The sequence below is a fragment of the Amphiura filiformis genome, chromosome 9 (assembly GCF_039555335.1).
Source record: "Amphiura filiformis chromosome 9, Afil_fr2py, whole genome shotgun sequence".
In the NCBI taxonomy this organism is placed as follows: Eukaryota; Metazoa; Echinodermata; class Ophiuroidea; order Amphilepidida; family Amphiuridae; genus Amphiura; species Amphiura filiformis.
In genome coordinates this window covers 36,103,674-36,131,529 of record NC_092636.1, presented here as the reverse complement: position 1 = coordinate 36,131,529, position 27,856 = coordinate 36,103,674, and the positions used below count along the sequence as shown (strand labels likewise).

General features: G+C 37.2%; 1 protein-coding gene across 1 annotated transcript; it reads right to left on the bottom strand.

Moving 5' to 3' along the window:
* Positions 1-449: 449 nt before the first annotated feature.
* LOC140160063 (protein inturned-like) lies at positions 450-24,818 on the bottom strand. The gene is made up of 18 exons (XM_072183333.1): positions 24,525-24,818; positions 20,418-20,920; positions 16,216-16,301; positions 15,125-15,322; positions 14,447-14,562; positions 12,261-12,428; positions 10,960-11,125; positions 10,468-10,521; positions 9,886-9,948; positions 9,274-9,495; positions 8,348-8,397; positions 7,855-7,956; positions 6,982-7,127; positions 5,859-6,136; positions 4,915-5,003; positions 3,459-3,645; positions 1,932-2,077; positions 450-1,340 (listed from the first exon to the last, which is right to left on the bottom strand). The coding sequence occupies exons 1-18, from the start codon at positions 24,716-24,718 to the stop codon at positions 1,229-1,231; spliced, it is 2,880 nt and encodes a 959-aa protein (XP_072039434.1). The 5' UTR covers positions 24,719-24,818; the 3' UTR covers positions 450-1,228.
* Positions 24,819-27,856: the final 3,038 nt, after the last annotated feature.

The following is a 27,856-nucleotide window of genomic DNA, read 5'->3' as shown; positions in this document are numbered from 1 at the left end:
TTCTATGCGTCATCAAATTCTTGCACAATATGAGAGTATGCAGACTTGACAAATCACATTCTAGAGACTCTCTCAGCGTGCTGACAAACCGCCCTGTGCGTGTGCGCGTGCGTGTACACTCAGGGCGTTTAACTTTACGTACGCGATTCGATACTGCGGAGAGCAAAATGAGCACCTACGTCACTACCGAACTTGAGATGAACCAAATTATAGTACACATACAACTCTGTCATCATGATGATTATTCTACGCATCATCAAATTCTTGCACCATATGAGAGTACGCAGACTTGATGAATCACATTCTGAAGCAAATTCCATGGTAGCACACACATACAACTCTGTCATGACGAAGGTTACTTGACATGTTATCATGTTCCTGCAACAATACATGTCTGCAGGGTTGTTGGATCACTTCTGAGGCATATGCCATGGTAGCACACAAATGCTGCCTGCTTCAGCTGTTCTCATATTCCTGCACCTTACACAAGTCTGCAGGGTTGTTGGATCACATCTGAGGCACATTGCCATGGTAGCACACAAATGCTACCTGCTTCAGCTGTTCTCATATTCCTGCACCATACACAAGTCTGCAGGGTTGTTGGATCACTTCTGAGGCATATGCCATGGTAGCACACAAATGCTACCTGCTTCAGCTGTTCTCATATTCCTGCACCATACACAAGTCTGCAGGGTTGTTGGATCACTTCTGAGGCATATGCCATGGTAGCACACAAATGCTACCTGCTTCAGCTGTTCTCATATTCCTGCACCATACACAAGTCTGCAGGGTTGTTGGATCACTTCTGAGGCACATTCCATGGTAGCACACAAATGCTGCCTACTTCTGCTATTATCATAATCCTGCACCATACACAAGTCTGCAGGGTTGTTGGATCACTTCTGAGGCACATTCCATGGTAGCACACAAATGCTGCCTACTTCTGCTATTATCATAATCCTGCACCATACACAAGTCTGCAGGGTTGTTTGATCACTTTTGAGGCATATTCCATGGTAGCACACAAATGCTGCCTACTTCTGTTATTATCATATTCCTGCACCTTACACAAGTCTGCAGGGTTGTTTGATCACTTTTGAGGCATATTCCATGGCAGCACACAAATGCTATCTACTTCAGTTGTTATCATGTTCCTGCACCTTACACAAGTCTGCAGGGTTGTTGGATCTCTTCTGAGGCACACAAATGCTACCCGCTTCAGCTGCTATCATAATCCTGCACCATAGGAGAGTTTGAAGGCTAGCTGGATCACATTCTGTGGAGCACTTTCGTGATAACACACATAGAGTTCTCTTGGATGTGGTTCATTTACTGTTCGCCTGTTGGAGAAATTTAAAAAAAAAGTTGAATCAACAATATCAATTACCTGGTTCATGATTATAATGTTTTAACCAATCCCTTTGAACACGCTTGACGTCTTGCATGTACACACGAGGATTAGCACTTGAAAAGGAATGTGCAAAACATTTTAATCAGTCTATTTTAATAAGTTTACAAAAACTTCGAAAAATAATTTGACGGTGTATCCAAGTACAATTATCTCAGTATCAATGACATCAGGGTTGGCCACTCTTTTGCCAATTTCAGAGTCTGACAGGTAGCATACAGTGTAATTACTAACTTTTGTTTCATATATTCAAAATGTTATTTTTGGTAGGAAATGGCTTTGAGGGTTGCATTGGACATCATCAAGGGCAGCATGTTGGCCATGCCTAAATTACATGACAAAAGGAATTGTCAATATGTTTATCTATATAGTTACCCCTGTAAATCAATTGTAAACAGATTGATTCCATTTGATAGAACAGAGGCCTATTATAAATGCAGATAATGGCAATCAATAAATCATTCAATCAATCAACACACTAATCAATAATAATATATCATCTTCACATCAGGTAGTAACTTACCCTACAACCCAGTAATTCATTGAAGGTGGATTTTTCTTGTCTGGATTCAAGTTTTCTGGATTACATTTAAACATGACTCCATGTTCCCGTACTCTGCCTAACCCACTGGTTCTCCTAGGTCTAGTACTGCATTGTTCTTGCTTTGGCTAAAACAATAAATATGAAATGAACAAATGAAACAATGGGTACAAATATACTAGATTCCAAACAATGCTGCAGTTTTGGAAAAGGATAATGAGCGCTGGACCTCTATCACTTCCCAAAATGGTATACTCCAGTTGAAATCCATAATACCCCTATGGTAGACATGACCTTAATCTCCTACACAAGCAGTGTACATTTCAAATGGAGTCATCCGTTCAGGGAACCCCATTTGTTATTCACATTCCCTCTGTGGAAGATTAAGGTCATGTCTCTCATAGGAGATGCATGGATTTCAACTGGAATGGCCCACTGATCTCTTCCAAATGGCACAATGCACAATTAAACCAATTGATATTATCACCTGTAAAAATAATAGTTGCTGCAAATCTCAGATCTTATATTATTGTCCGTATTATTTTCAAAGATGTTTTGAGATAGATTATAATTATGAGGTTTCAGTAGGGACCGATTCTTTTTTCACACCACATGCATGCTGACAAGGATGTAAATGGCTGATCCAGCAACTGAAGTCACACCGCTGCTTCTACTGAATGTTCAGGATGTGTATTTTGACAAACATGACAGGTCTCTAGGTGGAATTCTAACCATATACAATATTGAGTGATATAAATCATGACCAGATCAATTCTAACATTGTCACACATCCTATGTATTAATATCCATCAACTAAACTTCTTCAAACTGATAGGCCTATATATTATACCCCACAGATTAGTGTATTTTCTTACTGCTTTAGAAAACAATTTACATGTAAACGTATACAAAATAAGTAAGTAATGGGGAATCCAAAAAGGTGAATCCAATGGTGAATCGACGAGGACACAGCATGCACAAAACACATCAAGGATCAATAAATGATACAAGATGATACCCTGATATGATCAACAGGAATGTACTTGATGTGCGGAAATGAGTAAATACAGAAGGGACAGTATGCAGAGAGGAACAAAAAAAACAAATGTAGTTCCGCTTCATCACTTGTCCCGAAGTACTTTTGTATAGTTTACCCGACACTTCTATGGGCTTTTTGGCCATTGAACTTTGCCAATTTTTGTGCCTATATTTGTTGTTTGGTTTAGTATATCTGCTTATGCGCACAGTAATTCTTATCACTTGTTCCAGTGAACTTTTTTTGCAGGTTTAGCTCTTCTCTGGGCCTTGGAATTGGTAATTTTTGGCTATCGAACTGTACCTACTTGTGTGCCTACATTTGTTGTTTTTAGTCCCCTCCTGCATACCATCTAGTCTGTATTTTACTCATTTCCCCACATCAACTTGGTATGCCTTGCTCATTTTCTTTCTAGTTATTCAAGTATACCTAAACAGACAGATTAAATTCATTCTTGAATGTTTATATCTTACCTTCATTTGAGATTGGTGTAGAATTTGCCTGATGTGAATGCAGCATCTGTGAAAGTTGTGTATAAGCTTATTATGTACACCACCTTGTAACAGGTTGATGTGACTATGGGTTGGTGTTGCTAGTACACCTTGTGTTATGTCCAAATCAACATAATGGAAGAGTATATTATCACTGCCAGCTGTCAATCTGAAAGAAACAACACACAAGTGATATCCAATTATTGCACTGTTAGCAGTTCATACGGCAGATTGGTTACACAGTTTCAAATATTTAGTCTTAGTTAGAAGCCCAATTATACCTTTGTAACAGAAAGGTGATCATATGTGATGCAATCAAGTAAAATCAGTCGGAACTCGGAAATATTGATTGGGAGATACAGCCAAACAAAAGTTTTGTTTCCTATTGTTTTAGAAACTCTTTAATTGCTCATATTTTTTAAATTAGTTGTTCAATTTCAATGGGGTTTTCTGCAAAATCCAGCTTTGTAAATACTTGTTACAATCGTATAAGAAACTGAAAATTTAATATTCCCGAGTTCTGACTGATTTTGCTTGATCACGTCACATATTTCTCCTTATCATGATCAGCTTCACTGGCTCCCAGTTACAGAATATTCATTTTCAGTTGCTCCCTGTAATGTTTAAGTGCTTACATGGCTCTGCTCTAGACCTTCTGGCTGACATTCAACTTTATAATTCTCTGGGTAATGTACACCGTTCACTATGCTTTGCTTTGGATCGCACTAGACTGGCCATACCTCTCACTAGCGGGTCGAATTACTGATCACGCTTTTCATGTCTCTGGCCCACATGTGTAGAATGCCCTCCAAGACAAATCTATGAGGCTCCCACACTCAGCAGTTTTAAAAAGTGGCAATTTATTCATATGGCATATAGTGAAAAGATATTATTTGTAGCATAAAGAAATAGATAACCTTCAAGGAAGTTCCATACCATTTTTCAGTGTGATGTGGCAGTGACGTCAAAGCGTTAAGGCAGCTGTTTCGCGTGTGCATCAATGCTGTGTCTTTAAGCGTGTGTGTGTTATGCCAGCACTTTGAGAGAACACTAGCCATTTGTAACTGCGCAGTGCACCCAATGAAATGCGCACTGATGTGACTGCCACATCAGGGTGGACAATGGTATAATGAAGTTCTCGTCTTGTCATCCCTCGGAATCACCGGGTGTTTGGTGGTGGGGCTTTCAGCATTGCTGGTCCCAAACTTTGGAACAACTTGCCATCATCCATACGGTCATGTCCCACTGTCAGCAGTTTCAAGAGCCATCTAAAGACTCATTTGTTCACCTCATAAGATTTTTTGTTGTTCTTTTACTCTTTTCTTTTTGTGTAAAGTGCTATGTTCATATTCCTTGAATTTGTAATAGCGCTATATAAGTGCTGGTATTATTATTATTATAAGTGTTCTTTGGAAATCCGATGACAGGTTGTACTTACTTAGTTGCTGTATAGCAGGCATCAGCCTCTCGAAACCCAGGTTGTAACATGCTGTAAGGATCTGGAATCAACCTCTGATTTCTGGATACCTGCAATTACACACAGGAAACACAACTGTTGTGGTGACTCAAGATGGTGACTTCTGGGGAGTGGGTCAGTTCTGGAACAGTGCCACTTAATAAATAGCAAAATATGCACACAGTAAACACACACACCCACCCAAACATAATCAATGTGTTTGAGGGACCAAATGCATACTGTGTACCGATTTTGCATGTCTACTTCCTAAAAACTGAAGCGGGGTCTCAATTGGCTAATTGACAAAAAGCTGTGCATGACCCTACCGTGGCCTGGTTCATGAACAGGATGCATGCATCAGCATTATTGCCCAACTTCTCTGATAGATAGTGTAGAAAATGTGACGTGTCATGTCAAAATCAGACACTTTTGGGCAGGTTATAAGTTTTGAGGTTTTTACATATCTTAAATATAGAGATATTTTGCTCCATAACGCCATTTTCCCCAATGAAATCGGACATTCCTAAGCGAAGATAATGAGTTCGTAAGTTATGGTATTATAAAATTGGAAATTGAGATATCGGCCTTTAAAAATATTATTGACAATGTTGAGAGTAGGAATTACCTTGAAAAATGTCTCAAAAAATACAAGATGCCAGTTATATTCCAGTCTGAAACTATCAGACAATATTGTTAACATTAATAACATCACAAATTCTCAATAAACCCAAATTGTGAAAAAATCACCCCAGGCAGCTTTTTGGCTATTTCTCCATTTACGATCCTGCCCACAAGTGTCTGCTTTTGACATGACACGTCACAAATTGTCTCTCTCCCTCTCTTCCGCTTTCTTTCTCTCACCTTCTCTCATCCCCCCCCCCCTCTCTCCCCATTATCTCTCACTTTCCAATACACTTGAACTCTACCTTGTACAACTCGGAGCTTCCCCCAGATGCAGTAGATAAATCAGAGTCTTTCCTCCCTAGTGCTGGCGATGATGCCACACTGTTTGGTCTGGAGTTGAATGGACTGTTTTCACTCTCGTTATCAGAGTCCCCCTTGCTTCCAATGCTGGTGCCTCCAATGCTGGTGCCTCCAATGCTGGCCCTCTTGGGACTTGCTGAACGCAGATTCCTTTGGGACACGGATGATGGAGAAGCCGATCTCCTTCTTAGGCTTGGATCAGTTGGGAAGAGACGTCTCCCTGAAAACAAGTAGAACACATCAATATTTTAGGGATATTCTCAGTTGGCTTATTCATTTCTAAAATCAGAATCTGGTATAAATAAAATTGAGGTGACTAAAATTCCTCCATCATAATATATTCCCCTAGAAGGCATGATTACTTCTAGGTAGACCACAGGCGGTGGCGGATGCGATATCGCCATTTTTGACGTCGCCATTGGATTAACACATAATCATGAAATCTTCACAAAAAATTCTAAACTTGTTATATGGTGTCAAAGCAAAATTATCTTACTCTAAAACCGTCGGGGTACGTAAGTATGTTAATTTTCCATTTGTAATTGATAACCGTGTATTTTGAATGGGGCTGTCAGCCCTGTATCTTCACCAGCCTCGTACGTCACATGTTGCGTGTCCTATGCTGCCTGGTAGACCACATGCTCACTGTCAGCACTAGCAAGTTGGGAGTGGCTTAATACTGTTACCGACTATTGGCAGATTATGTGAGCAGCCAATCAGGGGTAGTGTATAATTACGCACTGAACACTTGAAGTACGCTAATTTTTGGAAAGGAATCCTATTTTTAATTATTAAAGTCCCTTAAAAAAGAGTTATTTTGCGATTCTAGCATCCCCTTTTCAGGATGTGGTTCAATAAATATCCACGCAAAAAGCTTATTTTCAAAATTTCAGTTGATTCGGACATTGAATTTACAAATTTTGCATATTTGTAAGTATAATATTGCCGTGTTTCATAGACCACTGTGTTATCATTTTGGCAAAATTAGCAAAACCAGAAAAATATAGCCTGAAGGCTCCGACTTGCCTTAATCTAAACATGAGAGTGTAAATAAAATCTGCTTACCCCTTAGTGGTGACTGGCTGTGTAATTTACTGAGCATTGGTGGTGTTTGGATGGGTAGAGGTGGAGCACCAGAATCACTGGTATTCCGTCTTGATGGGAAGAACCAATCAGCACTGGATAGGGCTGGGATAGGAGGACATTGTAACCTATTGAAGAAAGGAACAATAAGTGTCAATACAATCATGTAGTAGATCATGGTGAACACAAAATTGTGTCCAGCCACATCAAAATGATGCAGTTGGGCCCATGAGTGGTGAAATAAATTGAGACACTGGCTCTGAAATTTAAAAGATATTTTGAAACCAATTTGTAATAATTGTTTCAGGCATTCATGTTTAATGATGAAAATACTTGTCCAATTTTTTTTTAATTTCCTGATTTTTTCATTACCTAATCTTCAAATATTTCAAAAGTGCCTTTTCAAACAACTGCATCGTTTTGAATCGGCTGTACAAAATTGTACAGCCAATAGCGTAATACATTTGAATTTGCCATGGCTTGGGCAGGGGTAGGGGAATACATTCCCATTTGGCACATTTGTACCCACAAATAGCCCTACTTATGGAAGTTATGTTTGAAGTAGCGCTTTCTTTTTAGGCCCCTTGATAAATCCTCCCTTAGGGTAAACAAACATCCCAAGGGCATATCTCACTTACATTAAGTCCTTAAACCCATCATAAATGCAAATACTTTCTCTAGTATGTAAATCCTATGGTAGAGTTACAACAGGTTTGGGATTAACAATTTCTTTAGGACTTTTGATGCATTGGACTTAAGATGCACCTTAAGTTGAATGAAATGCACCCTTGGTTGCCCCCTCCGCACCATGTTGGGGGCCCTGACCAGACACAACCTATTGAGAACCATGCTTACCTATTCTGACATGTATTTGGCACATTCAATGTTTCTAGATGAAGAAGAGTTGCACGTACTTGGTCCACATAGAACGGATCAGGAGGTGGTTTGCCTTCAATACTAGGGGTAAAGAATACAAATACATACTATTGTTAATTGGAAACTACAACAGATCTTTACCAATAATCTTTATTTGCAAATGTATTTCAAAAAGCGTATCATAAGCATTGATAAACACATGCGACTATGTGTGCATTAAAATATTGCTGCATAGATGCGTGAATCTGCTGCCTCAACATGATGATGTCACAGTCTGCCATTGGCCAAAACTCTATGGACAAGGTTCTTTTATGAGGTAATATTGATGTCATATTCAACAGCCAAGCTTGTCTGGCATTTGATTATTGTATTGGATACTGTAACAAAATGTTTTTTACTTTGGTATACATTTTCATGCATTTATCATGTAGATGTTTATTATTTAAAAAGTCATTGCTAAGTGTAAACTTACTGAGTAGCACAGCCTCCGGTTTCCAGCAGTACACATAATAAACTATGTCTCTGAAATGGGGGGAAAAGAATATCGTAGAATAATCACTCAGGTGCTGGTTAAAATATATCAAAATCCAAAGGTCCGTACATGTAAGTTCAAACTTCAAATATCAGACAGAGAAATTACTTGGAGCTACACATTGTGCTGTTCCTGTTAAAATCCATACAGCCCATATGGAAGACATGACCCAAATCTTCCACACAGGGAGTATGATTTTCAAATGGGGATACCTGAACGGGTGGGCGACTTAAAGCCATATTATAACATTTGCTGAGGAAGACGCCCTCACTGAATTTTTAAAATTCCTTTTTTACACGATTAAATTGTACTTTATTAAACCAATATACCCTGCAAAAATCAAGACTCTAGGTGCTGTAGTTTTGTCAAAATCCGAGATTTTGAATAAAACGCCGAACCGGCGCTTTATTATTACGATGGAATTATTAGTCGAACGCATACACGATGTTCATAACACACAGTACATACACGGCGTGCGGGACGGTGATATACACAACAAAGGGTCATACCACAACATGACCGAAGGAGTGGTACGTATTGGCGACATGTGCGCTGGTAGTAAATTCCAATTGTCTTTGCTTTGCCGTAGTTGTTCGGCTCAAAAATAAAAGGGGATATATCTGACAGTAAAAACTAACATTTTATGGCAAATAAATGCTAATCTATTTTGTTTGAAAATGTTATAATATGGCTTTAAGTTGAAATATACGCCTTCTGTATGGGATATTAAGGTCAAGTCTTACATAGGGGGTGTATGGATTTCAACTGGGATAGTCCTATGTATCAAATCACATACGCAATGTCGGGAAATACACTTTCCATGACTATTGTGTAACTAAGAATTGTGTATAAGTCAGGCTACTTACAATGCCTACAATGAGCAGAAAGCACCTTCCCTGTGGTTCCACATATCCTGGGATTGGTGCTGTCATGGTGGTGCTCCTCCTCCTTGTAGGGAACACCTCTCTCCATATAACTAACTGACCCAGGGGTTGTTCTGCACAGAGCACCATTAGACTGTAGTTTAGGCAGTATATTGCGATATCTTGGAGATCCTCATTTGGCAAGTGATTGGCTATTACATAACCCTGTGGGGAAAATAGTGTGTCACAAATAATTATATCCTTCATTAATATATTCTCGTTCATTAATTGGTTAAACGACTATCATGTGACCAAAAATAGTATTTTGTAAAGCAGTCGAAAAGCCGATTGATGAGGGAACGAGGTACTATTCATAAAACAGCAGTGTTCCACGGTTGGGGGTTCCATCAATTACTTGTTAGTGTGCTATATAGAATTGTACACAATAGTGATTTTCAATACACGATCATGAATTGATTGAACAAATTAAATCTCCCGCACTGGTACATCTGTGGTTCCGTCAATAGAGGGCGGAATACAGTAAACGCTTCTCGGATTGGTGTATAGAGAGTCTGGATTCTCTATTTATCTACTTCCATGATACTTTTAACTTACCTTATAAAAAAGACTTGATCCTAAAATTACATATGGCCGCCTATCGTCATAATGTTCATCAGACTGCACAAAGATAATGCAAACAAACTATTTCAATAATTCTAACATTTTAGTGGTGTTAATTGTCCAAATTTTTTCAATTGTGAGTAGCTTTGCAGTTTGTTTTATTGGCAGTTTCAAAGAACGACACATCAGTCCCTATCAGGCATGAGAATGGCTTTTTTTGAAAACTGACTGAAAAACTGTGTGAATTTGGAATTTTAAAGGGACAAAATAGGGTGGAAAAAAGTGTTCATTTGGACAAAGTAGCCTGAATGTCTATGGGTCAAAAATATATTCATGGGAAGTTTCTGAAATAACTAAGAAAAAGCACAAAAATCAAAATGTCCCACTATACAGTAATTTTTGACATATTACAGGGCATATTGAATATCCAAAGTATAGTTTTTCTCCCTATGAAGGAGTGCTGGATTATGAACCAAGTATCCTTATGTATATTATAAACTATCTGATAACTTGAGCCAGAAATCATAATGTCCCACAATGGTAAAAGTTGATGTGAATGAAGAAACCATATCTTACCATATCAGCAAAATCAGCTGATTCTAGTTCATTCAAACTACTATCTATATGAACCTGTATAAACAAAACAAAAAGGTAATGGTTATTATAAACAAAAGAATGTTTAATAGATCTTATAAGACTAATACGAGTTGGGTCCTGGTTTCCAGTTCCATCCTGCTTGATTTGAGACAAGGGGACTATTTAATTATTCATTATATATGTTATTGTACTTGAAATAATAAGGATGGCATACCTTTAACAACATATAGACATAATTTGGAACTTTAACTGTATTTATATTTCAAATGACATTAAAAATAAACTTCAAAAACTAGTCTTTGTAAACTGTCCTTATTTTAATTTGATTAATAAACTTATATCGTTCCTGCATGGCTTGATACACAATGGTGAGTATGGCAAGTATCATACATATATTAATATAATGTTATAGAATGTGAATAAAGGCTTTTTTTAATAAAACCATTTCAGACTTAGACCTCTTAACCTTACCTTGACCTCTTCAGGCAGGTCAAGCCACCTGACCCCTGGAAGACCTTCCTGGAATGCATTACTGTTAGTTTTTATACTCTGAAGATTTTCAGTGAGTAGCAGCCTTTGAAATAGCAGCCCAAATAGATGATGTAATCTGGGATGGTTACGTTCATCTAAAAAGGCACTGCAACAAAATAAAGCATAGAAATATGTCAAGAATGCATTTTGCCAATCTGTTTACATGTATTTTTTTATTTTTTATGTCGAACATATCTAGGCATTAACAGCTGAAATCTAGGAGATAATGCTGATGACCACAAGTGACCTGGTCAGGGAATTTGCAGGACAGTCAAGTGTAACCAACAATCGGTGCTTATCACCCTGATTGGAGCCGACTGTAACGAGGTCTTTTGTCATGGGTAATCTGCCTCGCCATTACTAGATGAGCCACGCGGCCCTAATTTGGTAAAACAACCTAACTCGAAGATAGAAGTTTTACCTAATTAAGGCTCTGCTGAAAAATATTTAGACCTATCTTGGTGAAAACCTGGAACTTTAGGAACTCAATAATAAGCTGGACACTTTTAAACTTTTTTCAGTACAGTCCTAATAAGGCATAAAAGTCTATCTCGAGTTAGATTGTTTTACCAAATTAGGGCCGCACGGGGAGAGCAGATCAGGCAAAGACCTTTAAAACCAGTGTGTCATGCTGCTCCCTCATGTATACTATGTATACTATGTATACAATTTTTAATAAATTGTTCAAAGGTATAACATCACTGAAGAATTTTGATCATATAACTATTACTGCAAATATGTGCATTGTGTAATCAAGCGAAATGAATCTAACTTTCCATGTTATTCATTGATAAATTACACATCACAATGATACTGTCTACAAATGAAACTTTTCTTTTCTTCCTGCAATATGAATGGGGTACCGTGTAGTGGCCTTGTAGTACCCTGGTGGCCGAGCGGAACGGACCCTGACTCATAATCGGAAGGTTGCGGGTTCGAGCCCCGGCGACGCCATCGTGTTGTGCCCTTGAGCAAGGCACTTTATCTCAATTACTTCTCTCCATCCAGGTGTATAAATGTGTACCAGTATCCTTAAATGCTGGGAAGGCAACAGACTCGCGATCCCCCTATAGCAACATTACATGGAGGAGTCTGGCCCAATCACCAATGAAAGAGAGATGGGCACTCCGATCACTGTTTATACAGGGTCATCTCCTTTACCTTTCTTTTTTACCTTGTAGTAAACTATGGGGTACCTAATAAAAGATGTTTTTTTTATTTTTGTTGCGTAATAAACCTACCTGTCTAATGTTTTATACATGAAGCACATCAGGCGTACAATGTTATTTACAATACAGATGAGTTGGAATACAGCAACTTGGCTCCCTGGAACTGCAACGACTAACAACTCAGAACCAAATTTATGATAGCCTAAATGAACTAACTCATCACCTAAAATAATGGAGGAACTGAAAGGGGAAAATAAAACAGAAAACTTTAATTATGACTTGGCACTTACATCACATAGTAAAAAGGAAATCAAAAGTGATTTATATGACAATTTGTGGTCTATTTGAGTGGGGTGAAAGGTGCATAATATCTACTGCAATCAAAACCATTTAAATATAATTGGTAGTAATGCTAGCAAAAAAGTGTCCGAGTGTTAAATAGACATGGCATAAATCGTTTGAATATTTTTTTTAACATACAGATTAAGGGCTGGGGTATGAACGTTTTGACAGTATTTTTTGTGGGACATGAGAGCACATCAGACATATCAAATTGAATTCTGAATACGAGGAATGTCCTTCTGATATCAAATAATTTTGATTTTTTAAATTTGCGTTATAATACAAATTTTATGACAAATTTGATATTTTTAAAATTTTTGATATTTAACGGTCCTCAAAGTAAACTTTCTAAATCTAATGATACGCTCTCCCTTTTGGGATTGAGCACTTTATTCAAAAGATAGTCTAACTTGAGTAAAATGTTGTTAATACGCTCCTGTTTTGCAGTTGAGCACTTTCTGACTATCTCCGATAGACAGACTGACTCTGAATAGACTTTGGCTGTGTTGACACCATGGAATGTATATTCTTTCACATTCCCAAGTGATGGTAGTCCACCCGAAGCATGTCAATCATTACATCAATCATCAGAGTGACGGTACGAGCACGCGAAGGTACAATAGAGGCAAGACCTATTGCGCTAAGAAGGTTAAGGATAGTGACGAGGGCGGCAACAGCTAGACGTTTGAATGTGCACACCGCCGTGTCACTGCACATGAGCCTACCTGTTGTGTCGAAGCACCCAAGTTATCCCGAGCTTTCCAGCAGCATAAGGTCAAACCAAAGTTATACCACATAGTAACATTATCCCATTATAGTTCGTTGTACTGGCTTGACCGGTTAACGGACTGGGGGAATAATTTACTATCCACAAGGCTTGGCAGTTTGCTATTGGGTCCCGACGACTCGTACTAGTGCGAGCTAGTATAAAACCGATACGCGCCACCTAGGTTTCATTATCATTGAGGTATAGGACTTTTTATTTTTTTGGAGGAGAGCAGATAGGGCAACTACTTGATTATATTTCTACATGTTCATACTACATACTCTGAAAATTTTAGAAAATTCGCACGAGTCCGTTTTTTTTTAAATCACATTTTTGTTCCTAAAATGGGGGTTATAGCGCCCTCAACGGGCACCCTCTCCATAGGGCTACATGTAAAGACCAGTTACAGACAAATGGCCCTAAAATAAAACGGACTCGTGCGAATTTCCTCAAATTTTGCATATGATGTAGATTTAACATCTGGAATGTAATGCAAGTGATGCCGTTGCTGCTCTCCTAAATTCATTTTTAAAATGTCCGCCCCAGACCAAGGTGCGCCTTACATGGCTGCCACAGGCGACTACGTTGAAACACAAGTCTTCAGAGAAGTCACTCCAGATTGACGAACCAGAGTGGGTCGGCTTATACAGCGACCAAAAGTTACCCAGTTCCTGTTCTTTTGAACAGACTTTTGCAACCAGAGGGACAAGCTTTTTAGCAATGACCCTGCTCCTACGAGAGCGAAACCAAACGAACGAACGAAGCATGTCATTGTGTCGTCTGACGATTGCCTTTTAGGCATGAAACACAGAGTAACGACTACCTATTCTGGAAGGTCTGTTCTTTGAATTTTTATACGCTCTCCCTTTTGGGATTGAGCACTTTATTCAAAAGATAGTCTAACTTGAGTAAAATGTTGTTAAATCTAATGATATGCAGAAAATATGAAGAAAATCGCCCCCCCCCCTGAAAAAAAAGTCCACTTGTTCAAAATCAGCACCCCCAAATGAAATCCTGCGTACGGGCTTGGACGCAAGTCGTCTACGGCCTTATTATTATTATTCAGATTATGTGTCTATTACTAGACCACTCCCACTGACTAAGAATTTCCTTCATCAGTTGTTTTGGTTTGTTCCCTAATCAATCTTACCTTTGTATTCTACTGTTAGTAATATTCTGCAGCATATCTCCTAATGTGATATATAGACCATGTACACTGCTTAGTTTGGAAGCCACTTGTGTTTCTGGATACTGGAATAAAACCTCCTGTTGAACAAGGGGGGTGATATCTGTTAACTAGTATCTCAATAATGCATACATTCACCACACAAAGAACTTTATTTTCAAGTAGAAACCTCATGGTTAAAACAAATTTGGTGAAAAATTATTTGGAAAATTCTCTTCTCTTCACAAAGAAACTACTTTACTATACTATACAAGGGTCATTAGCTATCAAGGTAGCGTATCCATGTCCTGCATACATCATCACTGTCATACACCTCATTCCCTAGCTTGTTATTTAATTAAACACTGGAGGAAAACACCTTTTTCAACAACAAAAATAAATAAAAATCCAGTTTCGAAAAATAAACTTAGAATTTTGAACTTTTTTTCTTTATAGTAGCAGTATTTCTGCGGTTCCAACCTTGACTAACAAGTAAATTAGGGTCTATAACTTCTCTTTTTTAAACAAAATTTGTTGCTTTTTTATCTTTTGTTTTTGGGGCGGTGTTTTCGGGAAATCGTTTTGTGGTTTGTTTTTTTGGAAAAATCGTGTTTTCCTCCTGCGCTTTTTATAAATACTCTTTTGTCTACAACTGATACTTACTTTAGCATCATCACTGTCATCAGTAACCAGTGTCAGGTAGAGAACAATATGAGGCACATCTTTGAGTGGATCTACCACCTCATTCCCTAGCTGGCCTGTTATACTTCTCACCAATGTACCATTCAAGGGACACTTCTGAGGAAGCACGATGTACTTGTCGACAGAGTCATATGATAACCTCTGCACTTGAACTTTGACCTAGAATAATTATAGTTGATAATAAATAATAAATAGTTGATTTACAGTAACATTTTTTGGCAAGTTCTTATGTGGTCACATTAAATTGTGAGTGTTAGCATTTATTTACAAAGTATTTATTGAGAACGGGACAGAATGGGAGAGGAAGGTGCACAGATAGACTTGTCTAAATTGATAGTTTTATTTACAGAAAAATCTTGTGATTAAAACATAATCTATGTCATTATTTGGAGCACGCTATCTTGAAATAGGTTTCCGTATCATTCAAAATTACTTTTAGAAAAGTGCTCTTACATTACAAGTTTCATTGTCAGCAGTGCAAACATGCAAGTCAAGAATGGGACAGCCAACTGGAAATTCCCATGGACAAAGAACAAACTGCTTATTATTCAAGATACCAGTACAAAATGATTTCAACCAGTAAACCATTTTTTTTTATTTACATGTGTATAATGGGCTCCTGCAGTTCCATATATCCATATAATCTCCCACACAGGGAGCGTAGACTTCAAATGGAGTCTCCCATTCAGGTAATCCCATTTGAAATTCCTAATCCCTGTGTGGGAGATCAAGGTCATGTCTGCCATAGGGGGTGTATGGATTTAAACTGGAATAGCGCAATATAAAACCATTGTTTTTATTTACAGGTGTGTAATGGGCTATTCCAGTTGAAATCCATACACCCCTATTGAAGATATGACCTTAATCTCCCACACACATGGAGTGTAGACATCAAATGGAATCTCTCAGATAATCCCATTTGAAATTCATACTCCCTGTGTGGCAGATTATGGTCATGTTTTCTATAGGGGGTGTATGGATTTCAACTGGAATAGCCCAAAGTAAAAGTCTTGCAAAGAAAAGCATTCAGTGTAAATTCCGGTACTTCTTACCATTGTGCCATTTGGTATTGAGTCCAGCACCTGGTCTATTGTATGTAAGAAAACTCTCATGCCATTGATGCCAATAATGCAATCACCTACAAAAAATACAAAATTATTACTTAGCAATTAGATCACAGACACACTTATCATCTTGACATACATTTTGTACTATCTGTATCATTCCCTACTTCGATAATGCTTAATTGTGATTTGAAACCCTCCATACCTTTTCATCTATTTCAGTTTGTTACCACTAAAGCTCACAAAGACATCTATGGGTGTCAAAATTCTCCACATTTGGCAAAAAATATTATTTCCTGGAAATAGCCTAGCCTTAAAAACAAAGCTTGGATTTATATGGGGGGAGGGGAGGGCTTTAACTTAAACCATCTCCTGTGCTTTATATGTAAGTCACTTTGTTCAAAATGTTTCATTCACACTGTTTGCATGGGTCATCAAATAATTTCAGCAGTAGAGGGATGGATGCCATTTGACTACATGCTGTTCTTCATGTATGACAATATATGAAATATAGTACAGTACAATGACAAAAGTAGATGAGGTTCTTGAACCATTTTACCCATTAGTCTCACCTGCTTTCACAATTATTTTGGGTAACAGAAGTAACCAAAGTAAAACAAGGGCGGTTCTCAAACTAACAAAATTCTAATCAGCAAATCACATACTGGTAGACCCCCTTCCCTCCCACAGGCCTCATCACCATATGACTTACATTTATTTATTCATTTATTTACAGATCGCCAGATGTCTTGTCCACAAGGTTTGTAAAATCTGGACATTATACAGATGGACGTACAGACACACATACTCACACAGGTATACTTGTAATGTTAAGTCTGAGAGACTTGTGTGACCTTTCTTGTGTGTCTTTTTGACCCGACGGACACGTGACGAACACCTGACTTTGTGTCTTTTTTGTTGTTGTCACTGGTTGTTGCTTGTGTGCCTTTTTCAATACCTTCAAAAATGAGCTCTATAATACCTTCTCTACCCCCATGCAAGATCTTGCTTCTGTGCCTAGACACACAAGAAAAAATCGACACACAAGTTAGCTTTATACTAAAAAAAAGGCACACAAGCATACCCTCGTGAGAACTGATGGACAGTCACAGGGCAGACAAAAAGTTACCAGAAAGTCTGTTCCTGAACATAGTCCAGGTGGGGAAAACAATGATTACAAGTCGACGCCAAACGCCGGCTTGTGCTGTCTCTTCAATTCTTACAAGCCGACGACGGATGTCGGCTTGTTCTGTCTCTTCTCAATTCTTCTTGCACATCCGCCATCGGCGATGTGCATTGTTTTTACCGCGTTCTTCTTTCTTCTTTCTTTCTTCTGTCAACACTATGATCAGCCATCGTAGCCACATGCTTTCAGGCATGTTGACCATACTTGGTCAGTATAACTGCTTGGTGGTGCCACAGATGTCACATGATCAACTTCCGTCAAATGTCATCCACTTCCGGTCAATGGCCAAAACTTGGATTTTCACTAAAATGCTACTTCTTCCACATATTACATAGCATCGTAACGTCACTTACACACATGCATCATCTATAGCCAGTGTCTAAAAGTTATACCACAAAATTGGAATCAAAGGTCATTAAGGGGTCACTTCCGGTAAAAGTCTGAAAAATTTGTACAAAATATTCAAAAAATCACTGTCTTTACAAATTACATAGCAGAGAGTCGCCATTAGAACACATGCATCGCTACTAGCTAGGGTCTTTAGGATGCCTACAGTTTTGGGGTCAAAGGTCATTAAGGGGTTACTTCCGGTCAAAAACCAAAATTATCAAAAAGTTACAAAATTTTTTATCTCAAAATGTAAACAAACCAGAGTAATATACCCATCATACATGAATTAGTGTTACATGATGTATGCATGGTATTTTTATTTTGGGGGTCAAAGGTCATTAAGGGGTCACTTCCTGTTTTAGCTAAATAACTTCAAGAATTTTTATCTCGACAACTAAACATAGTAGAATTTTTAATTAAAATTGGAACAATGCATTTTGTCGGTGTACATAAGGTTTTTTTTTCATTGAAGTCAAAGGTCATTAAGGGGGTCAAAAGGTCAATCATAAATTTTAAAAAAATCAAAATCCATGTATAATTTCCGATTAAGCTGAAATTCACCAGGAATGGTTATGAGGCGTCACTTCCGTGTTAAACAAAATACCTTCTAAAATACCTGGCGGTTGTGCATTTCATGCGGTCGCAGGCTAATCGCAACCATATCTAGTTTCTTATTCTTTCTTTCTTCTTCTGGCAACCTCGTGACATTTTATGTGAATTGCCACGTTTAGCCTAGCTCTCTTATGCTTCGACAGATTTCAACCATACTTGAGCCAAATGACCACTGGACTAGGCCAAACCTTCCATTTGACTTTGACCTTGCTGTGACCTTTGACCTAGCTATAATGGTCAAAAGTGTGATTTCACAAAAATGCTACTCCTTCCACAAATTTCATGCAATGATCATGTGACTCATGCATATGAATCAACATGTGGCAGTGCTTAAAACTTCCTAAAAAGAATTGAGGTCAAAGGTCATTAAGGGGGTCATTTCCGGTCTGAAAGCTAAAAATATTCAAAAAATCACTGTCTTTACAAAATATATAGCAGAGAGTCGCCATTAGCACACATGCATTGCTACTAGCCAGGGTCTTTAGGATGCCTACAGGTTTGGGGTCAAAGGTCATTAAGGGGTTACTTCCGGTCAAAAACCAAAAATGTTCAAAAAATTTTATCTCAAAATGTAAACAGACCAGAATAATATAACCAACATACATGAATTAGTGTTCCCTGATGTATGCATGGTATTTTTATTTTGGGGGTCAAAGGTCATTAAGGGGTCACGTCCTGTTTTTAGCTGAATAACTTCAAGAATTTTTATCTCAAGAACTGAACATGTTAGAATTTTTTAATTAAAATTGGAACAATGCATTTTGTCGGTGTACATAAGGTTTTTTTTACATTGAGGTCAAAGGTCATTAAAGGGGTCAAAAGGTCAATCAAAATTTTCAAAAATCAAAATCCATGTATAAGTTCCGATTAAGCTGAAATTCACCAGGAATATTTCTTATGACATCCTAAGCACAGTGTAAGAGCAGTTGACCCCATCCGTAACCCAGGGGTCAAGTTATAGGGTCAAATTATGGCTTGTATTCAGCGCCTGTTGACTCTAGTTTCTTCTTCTTTCTTCTTTCTTCTGGCAACCGCAATCAACTGCATGTAGCTCCGCAAGGGATTGACAGATTTCAACCAAAGTTGACCCAAATGACCATTGGGCTAGGCCAAACCTTCCATTTGACTTTGACCTCGCTGTGACCTTTGACCTAGCTATAATGGTCAAAAATGTGATTTCAAAAAAAATGCTACTCCTTCCACAAATTTCATGCAATGATCATGTGACTCATGCATATGAATCAACATGTGGCAGTGCTTAAAACTTCCTAAAAAGAATTGAGGTCAAAGGTCATTAAGGGGTCATTTCCGGTCTGAAAGCTAAAATATTCAAAAAATCACTGTCTTTACAAATTATATAGCAGAGAGTCGCCATTAGCACACATGCATTGCTACTAGCCAGGGTCTTTAGGATGCCTACAGTTTTGGGGTCAAAGGTCATTAAGGGGTTACTTCCGGTCAACAACCAAAAAGTTCAAATTTTTTTTATCTCAAAATTTAAACAGACCAGAGTAATATAACCATCATACATGAATCAGTGTTACCTGATGTATGCATATTATTTTTATTTTGGGGGTCAAAGGTCATTAAGGGGTCACTTCCTGTTTTTAACTAAATAACTTCAAGAATTTTTATCTCGACAACTGAACATAGTAGAATTTTTTAATTAAAACTGGAACAATGCATTTTGTCGGTGTACATAAGGTTTTTTTTCCATTGAGGTCAAAGGTCATTAAGGGGGTCAAAAGGTCAATCACAAATTTTCAAAAATCAAAATCCATGTATAAGTTCCGATTAAGCTGAAATTCACCAGGAATATTTCTTATGACATCCTAAGCACAATGTAAGAGCAGTTGACCCCATCCGTGACCCAGGGGTCAAGTTATAGGGGGCAAATCGCGGCTTGTATTCAGCGCCTGTTGACTCTAGTTTTTGTCTGTATTATCTATTCTTAAGATGCAGACAAACAAATAATTGATTGTCAATTGATGACTTGTCTTACCAATGTCAATATCTCCTGATTTCATAGCCACTCCAGATGGCAGTAAACCTTTGACAAGAATGCCTTCATGTTTCACTGGTCCTCCATTTTGATGTTCTCTGTTACCGTTGGCAACAACTGGTGATGATACCAATGGTATTCCTGCCCCAATGATTCCCAGCCAGCATTCAAGTTTAGAAGTTCTTGATACACCTGCATTGTTGTTTTTATGAAGTCTCAGACAAACCTCTTTGATGCTACCAGTCTTAGTAAGGAAAGAAGTTCTTTTCAAGGAAGTTCTTTTGAACTGATCCAAGGTGTTGTCTACTATCTGTTCTTTCTTTTTACGCATAAGTTTGGGCATTGGCAGAGGGCTTTTCTTCTTCTTTTTGCTGCCATTTGATTGCGGTGCATTTTGTTGTCCGGATGTCGTGCTTGCTGGTGACTGGTCTTGAGCAGGTTCTATGTAGAATAACTCTCCTGTATCTTGTTGCACTTCACCTGACCACACTGGTTCAATACCACTATAATTAAATAACAAAATCATTTACAATCAGTCAATAATACATTTGTAAATGTTCTTGAACTAAAAAATAAAAATGTTAATTAAACTTAGTACTCAAATAAATGATATACGGTATGGTACAGATAAAGGTGGAACAAACTCCCCCTGATCTGAGAAGAGTTTAAAACTTGGAAATTGAGTAGATTTGATGAAGCGCAACACCCTGCAATTGCAAAAGCTAAAGCAATGCAACTATAAAAGTAATCACAATGGTTGATATAGCGAATCACACTATAAAACTTGCTGAAATAGCACTGGGACTAAGTGTGGGCAACCTTTGCTCAAAACTAACAGATACAGGGTGTGTATGTATTTCGTGCAACATTTGACAGGCCTCAGCCTTGCTAGCTAGGCCCAGCATTCCATCTAAAAAGCGGATCAGTTTTATTTCTAAAGAATGGTTGCATAACTTGCGTATTCATGAGATGCTAATTTCTAAATTGTGCTAATTTCTGTTGTGACAAACACACACCATTCAATCCGGGCATTCAATTCTCAATCACTTGAATGAACATGATGGATAGAAATGATGTTTTCAAGTCATGAAGACACAATAGCTTTATACGAACTGCCTTTTGTTTTACCCCCACGTTTTCGGAAACATGGTGCTCTAGCTCTAGCTCAGTCCTGGGAGCTCAGTCTTCCAAATTTAGTCTTTATCTGTGGATATCGAATCGATACTGCCCAACACTTCTGTCTGTGCGTACGCTTGTGCTCTCAGACTCCGAGTCAGTTTATAAACAGTTTGCACTTGAGTCTAGTCTGCATGCTGCAGAGACCAGCCAGAGTGCAGTGCAGTAAATTTATATCAAGACATCATGATGTAGGTATGAAAGGTGAATTTAAATTGGTCATCAAACCACATCATTTTATATGTCAAATTGAAGCCCTTGAGCAAAGAAAGCCAAAACTGAAAACCGTTTTGGCATAACACTTTCCGTAGCAAAGTTACATCTTGTTAAAGATTGACTTTCATCAAAAATATTCAGCCAACATTTAGGTATGAGAGGCAAACCTTAGTTAACACATTTGCTAGTCAGTCAAATTCACCTAGACTGGGGCCCAAACACAATACATATTCAATAAATATACAATACATATTTACATAGAAATTTAAAAGAACAGATTGGTCAAGGAAATCTACATATAAATATGTTGTCTGTACTTCACTTGACCCAAGTATATGATTTTTTTTGGTGATGAGACAATTGCACATGGAATTTTAGAGGGATTTTGATAGCAGTTCCACATAGAAAAGCTGCTAGCCTGCTACCATCATTAGTTCCAGTAACTGTAACTCAGCATACCGAGTTACAGTGCACTCTATTGATACGGTATCTGTTCCACAAATAAGAAACATCACAATATGTGGGCTCATTTTGGGCTCTAAGGAAGTAGCTGAGGAACTCTCTGAAGGACAGGTTGGGCATGCACTGATGATTTTAATCCCACTGTACTAGTCTATACTCACAAATTAAAGTTGAGGTGATTGATCTACATTGATCTCATCTTTTGGGTGGGTTCAAAATTCCCTGAGTTGGCAAAACCTGCAATCTTCATGGGAGTAATTTATTAGTGCAAAAGTGGTCAAAATATTGCTCTGCAAAATGTCTTAATTTTCATGATTCGGATTGATCATATTGCGCAGCATTCTACTTGTGATGTTTCTACACTGTGTAGAGAGGGTCTACAGCATCTCTGAGGTAAAACTGACAAATACAAGGTATATTTCTTGATGCTTGAAGTTTAGATTCCTTAAACGTACAGTGCATCCCTATGAACCGCTGCAAGACTTCAGGTCCGTAGATGTCATTATGTTTATGATAAAGACTGAAGTCTTGCTGGCAGGACTACTAGCATCATGAGACTAAGATATCTAGAAACACCACCAAATGCTGTTTTGTTAGCTGAATCGTTTTGATGAAAGTCAATCTTTGACAAGATGTAACTTTGCTACGGAAAGTGCTATGACAAAACGGTTTTCAGTTTTGGCTTTCTTTACTCAAAGCCGCTTTGTCAAAGGCTATAATTTGAAATATAAAATGATGCAGTTTGATGGCAAATTTGAAATCACCTTTCATACCTACAACATTTAAGGGGGTACTACACCCCTCGATAAATTTGTGTCTATTTTTGCATTTTTCTCAAAAAAATAATAACACAGTGGTAACAAAAGTTATATATATTATTGGGGCAAGGAATCCAATTACTACACTGAATTTCAGTGACCCAAGACAAGCGGTTTGTTATTTATGATAAGAAATAAGGTACCGCTAGGATGTACCTCGCTTCCTATATACTGAACCGCTTGTCTTGAGTCACTGAAATTTCAGTGTAGTAATTGGATTCCTTGCCCCAATAATATACAAAACTTTTGTTACCAGTGTTTTATTATTTTTTGAGAAAAATGCAAAAATAGTCACAATTTTACCACAGGGGTGTAGTACCCCCTTAATGCATGAATTAAAAAACAAAACAGCATAGTCTCATGATAGCGCAGCTTATATGGAACTGCTATCATTATTCACGATCCCTCTAAAATTCCATGTGCAATTCTCTCATCACAAAAATAAATTTGGATCAAGTGAAGTATATTTCTATGTAAATACCGGTATGTATTGTGTTTGGGCCCTGGTTAGGCCAATTTGGCTGACTAGCAAATGTTTTTAAGGTTTGCCTTTCATACCCCTGGGCCGGGTTCACCTATGACTATGTACATCCAGGTGGTGGCCACATTGCATTCTCTAAATTCAGTAAATTTTCATCGTCAACCGTGTAATAAGCCCAATCGGCATTGGAAGTTTGCAATGCATTGTGGGACAGTTTTTGCAGTTTTAGGACACTTTGTCCTTTGACCTATCGGGAAAATTGCTGTAATTATTAATAATTTATTTATTATTGTCATAATGTTATCATTAAAAATATTTAAATAATTAATTTATTTAATAATAATGTTTTTTAAGTTTGTTTTTATTCTAGTAACACGTTTTAAATTATATTTTGTACGCACAAAACCCGAATTTTTCTGAATTTTCCAGATAGGTCAAAGGGCAAAGTGTCCTAAAAACACCGGAAGTTACAATAGCGATTTGGCTTATTGAATGGGATTATTTTGAAATTTTAAAACGCTTGAAATATCACAAACAAATAGGTCTATGTTGATAAATAATATAAATTAAATACAAGCTAAAACCGTTGGGGTTCGATAATGAACCCCACAAAACTAACCGAGTATATGGAAATGCCATACGGCCGGGCGGTTTCACAAGTTACCGGCTCGATCATGTCATCCGCCGCCTGCCTACATCATGATCATAATTTAATAATTACCGGTACTTCACACAATGTCAATGGCATTGCAGTATTTGCACTTGACATACCGTACATGATAATACATGACATTTTACAGTCACAGACAGTGACAGTCGCAGTAAAAAAGTTGTAAAACATGTAAAAACTGAACAGAATTGCAACGTCGGCCTTACATTACTGTGGGAATTTTAAAGAAGAACACCGCTATGTGCTGTTTATTTATATGTGTGTTTTTTTTCAAAAAAACCTACTCGCTCAGCGTCAAACTCGAAACCCAAGACACCGGTGAATCGCTGTCATAACGCTGCTGATGGTCACCGGTCGGTCGATCGACAACATCCCCGTCGCCTTGCACTATAATTCGAGGCGTATTTTGGTACTTAGCATCGTGATCGCCGTGAGAACCTTCCTCTGGAGGGTTCCAAAGGCGATGGTTGGATGCCATGAATTCTAAAATTCATGTGACATGACAATAAACTAGTTTTAGTGGTCGCATAATAACTGCACTAAAGTTTCACCAAAAATGCTCTGTGTTGGTCGCCATATTGTTTACATCCGGGAACGGGCGCTACGGGCGTTTGACATAATTGATTGATGGCGTTGTTACAAAGAAAATTTTAGAGTCCCGACAAAATATTGTACTCTAGAAAATTTTACTGATAGGACCTATATTATAAAAAATTATAAATAATTTAATTTTTTCCCTAATTTCATTTCGTTTCATTTTTACTTATTCATTTTACTATTATTTATATTTTTTTATTTCCGTTTCTTTCAGCTAATTTCAGCTTATAGTTTACTTTTTCACTGATCTTGTTTTCCCCTATTTCATTTTAATTATTTTATTTTAGTTTTTTGTTTGTTGTTGTTTTTTGAGTTTGTTGTTGTTTTGTTTGTTTTGTTTTATAAGTCGTACATGTAATGTTTTCATGACATTTCTTTTAAATTTTGGGCCTATTATTACTAAAACAAAAAAAACACGTTTATAACATTTAAAAAACATTAAAATGTGTTTCGATTTGGTATTTGTGAAGTACCGGTAGTCTAGCTAATGTTGGTGTTGATGGATAAATTAGCTCTATTGCTGATGATGCATGGACATTGGTGATATAGACTTGTCTATGAAACCGTCTATCCGTCACTGCTGCTATATTGACGTTCAAGTATATCAGAGTTGTAACGAGTCATGTCATTTCATGGTCGAGTCGAGTCATTTATAGCAATAGCTCGAGTCGAGTCGAGTCAAATGACTCGAGTCACTGTACAATCTCTATGGGGAAAATGTCAAGATCCGAGTCGAGTCATTCCATTTTTGAAAAGTCGAGTCTCGAGTCATGACTCGTTACAAGTCTGAAGTATATAGGCTTAGTTATAGTTAGTATTGGCGTTGATATAGTATGCTCTGCTGATATTGGTGTTGATGAAGTAGGTTTTAATATAGCTATCTACTGCTGATGATATAGGTGTTGATGAAGTACCGGTACTAGTAGGCCTATGTACCAACTGCTGATGAAGTAGATTTTAGCTATCTTGACTGATGATATTGGCGTTGATAAATACTAGCTACTAGGCATTGATGAAGAAGCCTTTAATCTACTGCTGACATTGACATTAATGAAGTAGGTCTATCTACTGATGATATTGGCTTACTAGTAGGCCCTACTGCTGATATCTGTCTGCTGCTGATATTGGCATTGTTGGCGTAGCTGGGCTTAGCTATGCTGCTGCCATTGGCGTTGATGAAATAGTCTTAGCTACTTACTGCTCGTACTGATGAAGCCCTTTAAGGGTAGACTAGGTACGGTATTGTTGGTCGAAGCAAAAAAAAAAAATTCGATTTTCATTATCTAAATATATTATTGAAAAATAACACTTTGATGTTTTGCAGAAGTTCGTTCTACAAATCATAAACTTTGAAAACTTGTTTGATTTATTGCTGTGAATGAGATATACGTTTTACCAAAGTGTTGTTGTTTCAGCCCTCTTTACAACATAACTCAAGAACCACAGGACCTACAAAAGTATATCTGTGATATTTGAATTTTTCTATACACTCGCTATGAAATGATCAATGCCATACTGCCGTGAACTACCAAATCGCAGCCGTTTAAAATAGCTGCTAACCTTAAATATAAATCAGCCCTCCGTGCCCATCTTGGCTAGCCAGTTCCATTGTTTTTTCTGTGTTTTTGGTTTATTTTCTTTTTCTTTTTGCTGTTTTTTTTTATGTTTTGGCCTCCCTTTAACTTATTGCTTTTGCAATATTGGGTTGTGCCATGCAGGCCTAAGGGCCGAATGGTAGGCCTATAAATAAATAAATAAAATAAATAAAATAAATAAAATAAATAAAATAAATAAAATAATAAATAAAATAAATAAAATAAATAAAATAATTAAAATAAATAAAATAAATAAAATAAATAAAATAAATAAAATAAATAAAATAAATAAAATAAATAAAATAAATAAAATAAATAAAATAAATAAAATAAATAAATAAATAAATAAATAAATAAATAAATAAATAAATAAATAAATAAATAAATAAATAAATAAATAAATAAATAAATAAGTAAGTAAGTATAAAGTATGCGTATCTACCTACTGCGGATATTAGCGTTGATGTAGTAGGTTTGGCTGCTATCTAATGCTGATATCAGTATTGATGAAGTATGTTTATTGGCATTAATGACGTAGTCTTAGATACTGATATTGGACTGGATATTGATAAAGTAAATTTAGCTATATATACTACTGATATTAGCATTGACGAAGTAGGCTTAGCTACTATACTGCTGATATAGGTATTGATGAAGTAGGCTAGGCTATCTTCTGCTGATTGGTGTTGATGAAGTATAGGCTTAGTTACCGGTATCTCATATTGGCATTGATGAAGTATGCTAATTAGCTATCTACTGCTGATTGGTGTCAATGTAGTAGGCTTAGTTATCTACTGCTTAATTGGCGTTGATGAAGTAGGATTAGCTATCTATTGCTCATATTATTGGCGTTGATGAAGAAGCTTTAGCTATCTGCTGTTGATATTGTTATTGATGAAGTAAATACTGCACAAAAAGTAACGTAACTGTTATAAATACGCCTATAGATTCAGAACTAATGATTGTTTTCACAATATTTCAACATTGAAAGAAGAAGAATTTATTTACCCGCATTTTGATATTCCATTTGTCCAATGTCGTTTAATATTTGAAAGAAAAATACCCGAATTTAAAAGTCGCAGTTTACAGCGATCAATAGTTATTGTGCACAGCAAGCATAATTTGTGGCACGTAAAACCCGCAATGATCTACGCACTGACTTCAAATCAATGCAAGTATCTGCAACTTTTAAATTCTGGTATTTTTAGTTAAAAAACACTGTTGTGTTGTTAATATAGAACGAAATTGGCCGATTGAGGCATCAAAATGCGCGTAAATAAATCATCCGTCTTTCTATGTTGAAATACTGTGAAAACAATCATTAGTTTAGAAAATATCGGCGTATTTACAAGAGCTGCGTTAATTTTTGTGCAGTCTTCAGGAGTAGCTATTTGTATATAAATACACTACTGATATTGACATTG